The following is a 12,173-nucleotide window of genomic DNA, read 5'->3' as shown; positions in this document are numbered from 1 at the left end:
TCTATCGTCAACATGCACCGAGCCGAATTATCAAAGCTATTGTATCCTAAGAAAAGGATGCCGAACCTTATTTGCATCGTATGTAGAGGCAAATCTTCTCTAAGGGGAGTACTTTCGTACGCCTTAGCCTGTTACATAATATTAATATGTTTATGTTGTTTGTGTTATGTTATTTGCATTTGTTTGTTCATTTGCATATGTGTTTGAATTTTGGTATATTATGAAACTCGACCTGCTTACTCCTGTTAGATCAACTGTCTATCATGATTATTGTGCTTATACTTATTCTGATTTATATCATGATGTTGATTGATCTGATCCAACAGTGGTGAGACATACTGTTGTAACCTAAGATGTAGCCCCTTAAATTTGTAACTTAGCAAACATGAGGCAATAATCACGCCCCTCACAATGCAAAATCATGCCAAAATTACAGAAAGATATTTCATTAAACAGAAAACTAGGCGAACCCAGGAAAGACAAGCAGGGGAAAGAGAGAGAAAAGACAGAAAACTAAAGCTTCTATGGACATAATACCCGGAAAAACTAGCTCTTCCTGGATCTAGCTTACATCCTTCTGCATATGATTTTCTTTTTTATTTTACAAGGCTACAAAGAATAAGAACTTGGATAAAACAAGATACTATAAGCAGCTGAAGAAGCAGCTAGTTACCAACGGTCATGACTGCCACAGGAATCCTCACCTTATGCCCCTTGTCTCCCTTCATCAAGATCTCCCCAAAGCTGTACTTACCAGTAATCGATCTAACAGTAATGGTGACCGAAAGAGTTCTAATTGCACCAGACTCCAAAGTCATGGCAGATGGGCGGACTTCCATGGCAATTTCGGGTGACATTCTGCTTGTGATTGTGTATGTTTCTGCCTCTGCAACGTTCTTGACCCTTCTCAGTGTAGTTTGGGTTCCTTTGAGATTAGAAATCACAATTGAGGGAGTGTTTAGATCAGCAGGATGTCTGAAGCTGGAGATACATGTCCTCATCGTGATGTTGTGTATCTGGTGTGGATCAATGCCAGGGATAGAGCACAGAAATTTGAGATAGTCCTCGTACCCTGTAAAAATTTACGAGTCCGAGTAGTAAAACTTAAAATGAGAAATTGATGTGTCCAAAGAACCAGTGACCAAAATAGGGACCTCAGCAAAAACAAACACACATGCATGCATGCACATGTAATCATAAAACAAAAATAAAGAGAAAAAACAAAATTGAAAGTCTAAATGCAAACACAGATAAAGGATAACTTTATTGTTCAATGTTTGACTATCTTCAGGTCTAGCTAAATATGGTTATGCTATCTCATATTTGCAATTATTTAACGCAGTGGTTCCTTGTGACTGCACACCAGTCTGATAGAGTTTCATAGTTCCTAATGCGTAAAATTACCTGTATCAAAGACCAGACCCGGATCAAGAGCAGCCCTAGGATGAACTGACCCACTTCCACAGTCAAACGGAGTAGCTGGTGCCAAAATCATAGTTTCCAATCCAGAATATTGCTGGGCTTGCAGAGGGCGCCCAGCTCTATCAACAGTAATTGCTGTAGTCATCAAGGCTGACTTGATGGCAGCAGGGCTCCAGTCACGATGTTTGTGTTTTATAAGTGCTGCAATACCAGCAATATGAGGAGCTGCCATGCTGGTTCCAGAGATCATTGCAAACCCTTCTCCTGCTTGGCAAGATCAGCATTGACTAAAATCAGTGCCACAATCATCAAACATGAAGTACATTTGATCTTCCAAAAGACACCACTTGATGCCAAAATTATTAAAATGAAATAGGTAGGTGCTCTTCACAAGCATGATAATCTCGACAAACCATGCTGATATTCCAAACTCAATACCATTATATTGCAAAATAAACAATCATTTCTTAGTACGGGGATGCTTTCAAAGATAAATGGTTTTCTTGAAAGTCTGGATACAAATAAAATGATACTTAAAACAATCAGAATCAGCAATCAATGAAACAAATGCCTTCTTTCTTTTCCTTGTCAAAGAAAGGATCATGGTACCTATAGACGAGCAAATGGAAGAATAAGAGAACATGAGAGCTACTCTTAGAATCATTTCATGAGAATTGCTTTCTGAGATCAAAGTCTAATAAAGATGCAATAACAATAACAAATAAATATGAGCTAGAATATCACATTACCCATGTAGTTGGCTTCATCAGTCCCATTAGGTGTCCATGCTGCCCAAATAAGAGAACCAGGGGCAAGAATATCTGGTTTGAGGACATCTGCATCTTGAAAAGTAAAATCCTTTATATCAGGTCCTCGTGAGGAGAACAAGGCAACCTGTGGTGCTGATTTATGGAGGCTAGGCATCAAGCTATCTGCAATGCTAGCTGTTGCTTGAAAACTTGTGACATGCCCGGTTCGATCTCTTAATGTTGAGCTATTGTAATATTGTATAAGATCCTGAAAGAAAAGAAGTAAGAAAAAGGTAAGGTTGAATTTAGTGTTGAGAGGAAGACATGTCTGAAGTGCAAAAAGGCAAAATCAATCGAAAAAGGAAATCTTGTAACCACCATGACAACAATATGAAACATGGCACACAGACGCACTTTTTTAAGCAATGCCACAATAAAATACAGCAGTATAATGGCTTATGACTTGAGATAGGTTCAAATTTAGTTTTGGAAACAAAAAGATTAGTATGAACACAAATTTACCAAAATGAATAATTCTGACTGACAAAAAAATCATTCTGAAAGCATAGACTTTTCAGAAAGAAACTAAAACAATAAATGAATGAAAAACATTATATGAAAACAGGAGATGCTCTACAACAAGGTCGATAGGAGCTTCAGAAATGCATAAGCAATTTTCACTTTTGGTCCCAGAACATGAAACAAGCATGATCAACAAAGAAACCATGTCACATTTTATCATTTTGCATGAAGAGAGGATGCTTTATCCATGACAACAACATCAATAAGGATGCTTGATCCATAACATCAATATCGGTGTCACATACATTCAAATCCAAAACAAGAACTGACCGTCTTTTCGAATTTAAGGACATATATTTTGATAAAACCCAGTATGACCATGGAAAAGTAGATGAATAGACATATTTCAGTGAGTACCGTTGATTTGCTGACATCTGTAATGACTATTCCAGGGATACCAACTGGTACAGGATCAAATCTTGCTTCTGGAGAAAAGCTCTCAACTGCAAGAACAAACGCAGCTGCACCAAGACTTTTTGCTGTTTGTGAGACTTTCCTGATGGATGAGCTACCCATCACAAAATTAAATGAGTATCCACAAAGAAGTATCCTTCCCTCCACCATCTTCCGGTTTAGAAATTCTGCCTTCTGACAGTCTGAAGAGTATAAGGCATCAGAAGAATTCAGCATTGCATCATTTGCTGCAACCAAGCTGAAAGTCCGATTCCAATGTGTACCCGCTGCATTAAAATGTAAACCAAAGGACAGAACTTGTTAGCATCTTAACCGTAAAAAGCAGACATGTGTGTGTAATTATGTATCTTTATGTAGGTCTTTCTGTGGAACCTTGAGAAAAAACAAACTATTCTTAGACCTTCAACCGCAGAAGTATCCCAAAATATTTCTCTTTTCTGATCCAAAGGATAATCATTATGTACATATTTCAGAATTGGAACATGTTATGAAGTAGCATATGTTGAGTGCACATAGGCGTAGAACATTGGTCTCTCTAAAATACTGCAGTTGCTCAAACCATTTTAAGAATGAGCAGATGCCAGATACCCTTTATGTTCCATGTCCGTGTAAGAGCAAGTTCATATGTTTTATGTATGAAACAAACTGTTACTGTTGCAAGTACAATTTGCACAGATATACATGTATGGGCATGTTTACACACATTTATGCTATATGCATCTATATCATAGTTAGCAGTATTATTTTCGGCAATATCTCACTGCAGGTTTTTCCTAGAGTTTTTCTCAAAAGTGGTCTTTAGTGGGAAAAATCTCAGAATTTTGAAAAACTAAAAAAGTACAAATGATAATAAAAATAAGCAATGAAGGTTTTCTATTAATTTTTCTTGCTAAAATATAAAGAAACAGGTAGAGAAATTCTTAAAGTACAAAAGAAACAAAAAAGAAAATAAAAAATAGGCTTAGAATATATAAAAATAAGAAAGTTTTTCAAAACAACAAACAACCCTTCATCCCAAAACAATTGGGGTCGGCGATATAAACCAACAAAGAAAATCATTATGGGTCTTCCACATGAATCCTTCTCCTCCATTCATTTCTATCCAATGCCATGTCCTCGGTGAGGTTCAAAGCATTCATATCCTTTCTTATCACCTCCATCCATGTCTTCCTAGGCCTACCCCGACCTCTTTTAACTAATATATTTTCCCATTTCTCCATCCTTCTAACTGGAGCATCATTAGGCCTTCGTCGAATATGTCCAAACCACCGTAAACGATTCTCTCTCATCTTATTTTCAATGGGTGCAACGCCTACCTTCTTACGTATCTCCTCGTTCTGAATCTTATCTTTTATTGTATTTCCACACATCCATCTCAGCATACGCATCTCAGCTACACTCATTTTTTTAATATGATGTTTCTTGGCAGCCCAACATTCCGTACTATATTTATCGTGACATCTAGTTTTTTGGTGATATTTTGGCAATATAGCAATATTTTGCTGATAATTTTTTACTTAACCTAGAAAACCAATAATATTGCAATATTTTCAAAATATTGGTGATATCAGTGACTATGATCTATATCTATGTGTTGATTGTGCATAGTTTCATTAATGAATCAAATGGGAGTAACAGTACCCAAGCTCTCCCTGTCTCTATAAAACATCTTTTGGCCCCGGCAGCAAATAAATGAAAGAAAGAAAAGACTGAAGCCTTCAGGGTAAAACAAAAATATAGAAAGACAAAAAATGCTCATGCCATAACGAGAATATGCTAAAAGGATTTATTTGTACAGTCAATTTACTTTTTGCTAGTGATTAATCATATCTAGAGAATCTTTGAACTACTAGAATACATCCACTACAAAAAAAAATTGTCGATGCTCATGTAAAGCTCACACCAAAGATAAGCTATCAAGTATAGTTCTGAAGCTGAAACCTTACGTGATAAACCAATTGCAGGCAGGATTTTCCCATTGCCAAGAGTCATATGGCTTTGATATCTCCTATCATCAACTGCAGCAGCCACAGATGTTATCCACGGACTGAATGACACCATAGTTTTAGAATATGGCCCTCCATTTCCAGCTGCCTGAACAACAAATACTCCAGCTTTTACAGCTGAAAGAAGTGTTGCATCAAAAGGGTCCAAAAATGTTGTTCTGGTAGTTGTTGGTGGATTGTTAGGGCCAACTGACAGATTTATAATATCCACACCATCTTTAACAGCCTGTTCATAAAAAGGCATGAAGCCTGATCAGATCCTTCAGTAAATTATAATAAGGCTTCTAATCCTAGAATTCGTTTTACAAAATTTGATGTAGTACAAGAATGAAAGAAACAATAAAATCCTACTTTCCTGGAACTGCTCTAACTCAAGATTTACTGTACAAAAGAATAACAGAAAAGGTACAGAGAGGTGTCTACAAATCTAAACAGGTAATATTGCCAGTAGAAAAACAAGTGGAGAAGAGTACTGCAAGATTTTCAAAAGTTACAGGCAAGGTATAAGAAGGAAATTGGATTCTATGAGATGAGGTGTAACCATGTAAGGCAGCCCAAGGCATAAGCAACATGGTTCAATATCAAAATTTCAACTAAAAAATGCAAAAGATATGGCTGGGGTTTGCAGGGTTTCTGCTTGGGATTAACAAGAAGGGATTGGGCAGACCCAACAAGATTACAAGAGGTGGAAGCAAAATAGTACAATTATATAGAATCTGGAAACCAATCAGAAAGCTTATCTTTCCAGATTCTATCAGTCTACAAGCACCAAGTGGCCAGGCTGCAGGCGGTATAGTTACATTCCTTATTAATGAGGTAACAGTGGATGCAGTCCAACTTAAATAAAATATTTATAAGATCTGAATCCATGAGGTGAAATAGAGTAATAAATTTTTAAAGAAAATGCAAAGTAAATGAGCAACAATTTGATTATTCCCATAAAGTGGCATCCAATACATATAAATTATTAACCATGATGTACAACTCAAGTTTCCAGTGTGATGATTCAAACCGATTTACTGATTAAGCGGTTGTCATTAGTTACCACATACCAACTAAAAACAAGTGAAAGCAACTCAGAGTTACACCAAAGCTTCCAATTAATCCAGAAAGAAATCAAAATCAGACAAACAAAACACCCTAACCAATATCATTAAAAGATCAATCCATACCAAAAGTGATGGCTGCCTGTTGAAATTCCAAGGTGAAGTAAAAATCTTAAGTTCCACAATGGAAAATATGAACACTGTAATGAGTCATTTTGCTTGAAGAACCAAAGGTTCAAAGCACCATAACCACTATGAAATAAATAAATATATATATATATATATATATATATATATATATATATATATATATATATATATATATATATATATATATATGTAACAGAGCAGAGGGCCCAGGTACACTTGGATTCCAGGGTCATGGGAAGTGGGTTGCAGGCCACAATATAGACCCTGGTAAGTATGCATTAACTATTTATGATAGCAAATTGTTTTCTAAATGAGCAAGCCCATCTTCACCAATTTAAGTAAAAGAATGAAAAGAAGATTTCTGCATGATACAATCAATTATATTTCCCATTTTAATTTTATTTCTATACCTGTTCAATGGCTGCCACTACATCAGCAACAAATCCTCCAAAACCCCTATATATAGCCTTGTATACAGCAATTCTGGATGATAGACAACACAATGCTTGTAAGGTTAAGTAATGCAATTTAAGAAATCTCCACGCTAAATAATAAAGATAACTAGAAGAGAGCCTGTATTTGAATATCAAATTGCATACCTAGAACGGGGAGCCATCCCGCTTGCTTTACCAAATTCATATCCATGCATTCTCACAGGTATTCCATTATTTCCAGCTGCAATTGCTGCTGTGTGACTTGAAATCAACAATCCATGCCACAAAGTAAACAGATTAAAGGCAGATAAACAAGCAATGACACAAAGCACACGAAGGACACAGTATCAGATAAATTAATCACAGCAAAATTGCAAAGTCTCATGCTCTTATGGGCAGTCTCTATGTTCCTCAGTTTTCTGCATCAAAGTTTATGAAATATTTCTATATCTTTTGAATTGCACAAAAAACCAGTTCTCTAACCATTACGATTGTGCAAATTAATGAATTGATGAATGAAATCCAATGCTTATAACAATCCATCAGATCCTATAAGGGTGATCCTTTCATTTATTGCTGTTGTTGTGCCAACACAAATGACCACAGACATCAGTATTCACCACAATCCATTACTAGAGAGTAATGAGAAGCTTAGGTAGAGGTATTAATTCTTTTACTATTAGCATTGATGTGAAATATCAAGGGCACATTTTGTAGGAGAAAGTGGGCACAATATTAACAAATATTTGTCATCCTTATGTACATGAAGTCAATATTGACATCACCAAGAAATGACAGGATGGTTTAACAATGGCAGACAAAACAAATTAGGTGATTGACAAATAAGTTAGTGATTAGAAATAGTTAAATGCAACTAATACTCATTTTCTGGAAATGCTAGAGAAACTTATAACCAATCAGTAAATTCCCTACTATCATTCTATTTGAAAAACTCATAATAAAGTCTTAAATTTCTTTGAACAATAAGTTTGCACTTCAGAATTTTTAAAAAGTTCCCGTGGAATTTTCTCATAATGCACAAAAATTTCAGATCATCAAAGTTCACACCTGCCATGTCCATCACCATCCAAAGGAGAAGCAAAATTAACAGCTGGGTTAAATGATCCTGAAGCAATAGCTGCCGCTGAAAAGTGTTGAGCACCAACAATTTTTCCATTGCAAAATCTCCTCTTGGTGTCTGGATCAACTTCACATTTTCCTCTGTAGGTAGGAAGTGGTTCATATGGCTCAGAAGGATAAACTGCAAAACTGGGGTGTTGTGGATAGATTCCAGAGTCGATGAATCCAATTACAATGTTTTCTCCAGCCCTCACTGTGCCTCCTCCAGTTGGCCATACTCCAGTAGGAAGACCCAAGAACTGTGGTGTGTGGGTCGTCAACCTCATGACCTTCGAATCTTCCTCCACATAAAAGACTCCAGGAGCTTTTCTAAGAAGATTTGCCTATTCAATGGAATTTAGATACAACAAGAAGAGCATGCAAAGAGGAAAAAACAGAAAAAAAAATGATGTTTCTAGCACATGGAATACCCAAACTCTTATGGTTTTGCCAGGAAGGAAGAAAAAGGAGATTATGGTCAGAGTTTAAATATGTTTATTACTAAGGACAGAGTTTTACAAAAGTAGCTTTACCTGTTCAGGGGACATACGAATTGCAAACCCATTAATAAGATGGTGGTAGCTATATAGCTTCTTATACGTTCCAGGCTCAAAGACTGATGCAAGAAGTGCATTGTGATTTTTCTCGAGGAGGAAGGCGTAGGATCTTACATGTTCACTGCCAAGAGAGTGGAACTAATAGTGAGCAAACATCAGAAATATGAGGCTCCACAAGCAGCTTCTAATCTGTGCCATAAGTATTTATTACACCGTTAAGCTATAAAATGCAGACCACCCTCATGGAGCAAAAAGGAAGCATCCCTGTGATTTAGCGTTTAATCCTGCTATAGAAAGATCTAAAACATATTTTGTCTAAAAGCAGAAATATTCATTTTAATAGGTGAACTTAAAAAAAAGGTAAGAAATTAAAAAAATTAGGAACGAAAAATGAAAGAAAGATGCATAAAATTACCACTGAGGCGTCCGGGAAAAAAGAAAATGAAAAAACATTTTATATGGAGAGGAAACTAAATAAGCTCCATGTTTCGAGAACTCAAACATGATGTGATTTAAACTTACGTTCTGCTTCAAATTTGAGATTTTAACTTCTGATGGAGAAAAGAACATTCTAAAATATTTTTCAATAATTGTAGAAACGTTATTTTCGGTTTATTCTCGCATTAACAATGTCAAGAAATCACCATTTCCTGATCAATAAAAAAACAACATTTGCCCTTTTTTCTGCGCTTCAATTTATTTTAGCAGTTTCGCAAAAGACAGCTAGAAATTAGCATTACTTTCGATTTTACGGGCATCTTTTTTCTCAAAGAGAACAGAGACGAAGATGATGGTGAATGGTATACGCACCTTGTAATGTTGAACTCTTCTCTGGACTCAACGGCAGTTGCAGCGTAGCCGTCGAGACCGCCTCTGTATGTGACGACAGGGTCCCCTTCAACAATCACAATGAATACCTCCCCATTGACAAAGCACAGAAACCCCATCACCACCAAAGCCCAGAAACACATCTTCACCATGGCTGGCAGAAATGGTTAAAACCAACCACACTTTCCAATCTCCCCCTTTCAAAGCTGTAAATTGAGACCAAGAAAACGAAACCGAGAGACCACAAAACACCCACTTGATTAAGTTGCAGCAATGTGGAAATTCCTGGCTAAAATACCAAAAACAAGCACTAGAGCGCATACAACAGGACAAACTACCAGCTAGACAATGAAAGGAAAGAAGCCATATTTAGAGAAGATGGTGTCCTCCAAGAGAGAGAGAGAGAGAGAGAGAGAGACCTTTTGTCAAAGCAGGACTATTGTCATCAGTGCAATGCAAGCAAGCAACAGAGATGCAGATACCAAGATGCAATGGCTAAGACAACCTCTTAATTACCAAAACTACACCCGCACCTTTACTGAAATTACAGAAACACCGGTGGTAGTTAAGGAAAAAACACCTCACAGCCATGGCTGAGCTTCCCTCCAAATTTTAACTAAGAAAAATTTACCATTTTTCTTTACCAACAGGAAATTACCCGCCAAAACAGAACCGGTGTTTGTTTTGATTCCTCAATGGGTAAACCAGCATGTTTTCGGGTACCCAAAATACCCATCCTTGCTCGTGAAGAGTGTCTGTCAACAACGGGGTAAAAAACAAGCCCCAGGTATTACAAAAATTGACTTTGGTCGGCGTCATAAATAAGCGCGATTCACGGGATCACTGAACAGGACAGACACGGTAGTGTACAGCAGAGTGACATAAATGCCTATGAAAAACGTCAGGAGATGGCGCCATAGTGGATAGACATTTCAGAAATTTTGGTTAATGGTAGGGGGTACTTAAGCGATATGAAATTTGAATGGCTACCTAGCTCTCTCGACCACGACGACAGGGGAGGGGATTCAGGCTGACCCACTGAAATGACGAAAGTGCCCGGCATGTCTATTTCTGTAACTTCAATAATGCTACAAGGGTCTTTTAGTCATTTGGAGTAAAATTTTCATTTATGACATTGACATAAAAAAAACAATTTTATTTTTCATTTGGGTTATAAACAAATGTTCGAAATTTAGCTAGTCTTGACGCCGACAGAGAGAATATACGAGAAAATCTATGAAAAAGAAAATTACAACCAAGAAAAAAAGGCAACGATTTCTTCATTAAAAATTAGAAAATATACGAGAAAATGCAGGAAAAAGAAAATTACAACACTACTAATGAGGGAAAAAAACACTAGAAATGGAAGAAAACTATCACCAGAGAAAGGAACAGCAGGATCGTTTCAAGCAGACAAAACACAGAAGGAAACTCTGATAAAAAAAACTAATCACAATTAAAAACGATCTATTACCCGAAAATAATGGCACTTCCGCTTTGAGAAGTAGCTACACTTGCAATTAAAACAAAATCACTATTTCCTCCATAAAACCAACAATAATTGTCAAGATGAACGTGATATCAAGAAGAATGTGATTCATACTCTCAATTGTATGAATTATCGTATTTACATAGACTCGTTGTCCTCCCTATATCTCAACCACAAAAGATGACTAACTCCTATGAAAACAGAAAATTACAACAGCATATGAAACAGTAAAAAAAATACAACGGCATATGCGATAATGTTATGATAAAGATAAGCAAATATCATTTGTGCTAAAGTTAGCACAAATGTAGCAACGGCATTCGTTCTTGGACTCCCGATCTTTGAAGACAATAACCCATTTTCATTGGACTCCTGATAACGGCAGTTGCTAGAGCATGTAGCAAGTGCCCACGATAATTGAGGATATGGGTATGGATGAGTCCAATGAGTTTATTCCCTCAAGTTGGCGCTTGAGGGTCGATCAAGCCCAACTTGCCAAATAAATAATGAAGTTGATCTCGGCTTTGTGCCTTGGTGAAGATGTCAGCATGCTGAAGTTGGCTAGGGATAAACTGAGTAGGATAAACTGAGTAATAATGATGCATTGTTGGAGTTTTTCTATGATAAAATGATAATCTAGCTCGATGTGTTTTAGTTTGTCACAATGTGCAAAGCAGATTGATTGTCATAATATAAAGTTGCAGGTACATAAAGGAGAAAGCAAAGATCTTGTAGTAAATATCTTAACCAGATGATCGGATTGGTGGCCATGGCCGTAGAGCTGTATTCGGCTTCTACAAATGAGCGTGACACAGTGTTTTGTTTCTTGGTTTTCCAAGAGATAAGATTGTCTTCCCAAAAAGTGCAATATCTTGTGGTAGATCGCCTTGTGATAGGGCAACCAGCCCAATCTGAATCTATATAGCATGAAAGTTGCATAGTGCTGCTAGCACATAATAAAATTACTTTTTCAAGATTTCCCTTCAAATATTTAAGCAGTTTAATGGTTGCATCCCAGTTAGCACATAATAAAATATTTAAACTGGCTAAGAATAGAAACTGAATACGTGATGTCAGGTTGTATAATAGTTAAATATATGAGCCTCCCCACAAGTCACTGGTATGAAGTTAGATCTTTAAGAGTTTCTCCAGTATGCGCCAACTTTAAGTGTTGCTACACCGGAATGTCACTTGGTTTGGATCCAAGATATCTGATGTCTTTCAATAGATCCAAAATTTATTTTCTTTTATTCAAGAATATGCTCTGTCGGGAGCGGACAACCTCAATGCCTAAGAAATATTTTAATTTTTCTAGGTCCTTAATGTGGAATTGCTCATGAAGTAGAGCCTTCAGTTTGGATATGATGAGGTCATCAT

At 36.7% G+C, this 12,173-nt stretch overlaps 1 protein-coding gene across 1 annotated transcript; it reads right to left on the bottom strand.

Annotated features, from left to right (window-relative positions):
• Positions 1-430: 430 nt before the first annotated feature.
• LOC149843355 (subtilisin-like protease SBT2.5) lies at positions 431-9,513 on the bottom strand. The gene is made up of 10 exons (XM_090001795.1): positions 9,290-9,513; positions 8,456-8,600; positions 7,872-8,266; positions 6,969-7,064; positions 6,780-6,852; positions 5,114-5,399; positions 3,111-3,433; positions 2,172-2,439; positions 1,405-1,686; positions 431-1,072 (listed from the first exon to the last, which is right to left on the bottom strand). Exons 1-10 carry the CDS (start codon positions 9,457-9,459, stop codon positions 666-668), a joined length of 2,445 nt encoding a protein of 814 aa, XP_089857921.1. The 5' UTR covers positions 9,460-9,513; the 3' UTR covers positions 431-665.
• Positions 9,514-12,173: the final 2,660 nt, after the last annotated feature.

The sequence above is a fragment of the Nuphar pumila genome, chromosome 3 (assembly GCF_984573655.1).
Source record: "Nuphar pumila chromosome 3, dmNupPumi1.hap1.1, whole genome shotgun sequence".
NCBI lineage: Eukaryota > Viridiplantae > Streptophyta > Magnoliopsida > Nymphaeales > Nymphaeaceae > Nuphar > Nuphar pumila.
The sequence above is the reverse complement of the archived record's forward strand: the minus strand, read 5'-3'. Positions and strand labels throughout refer to the sequence as shown.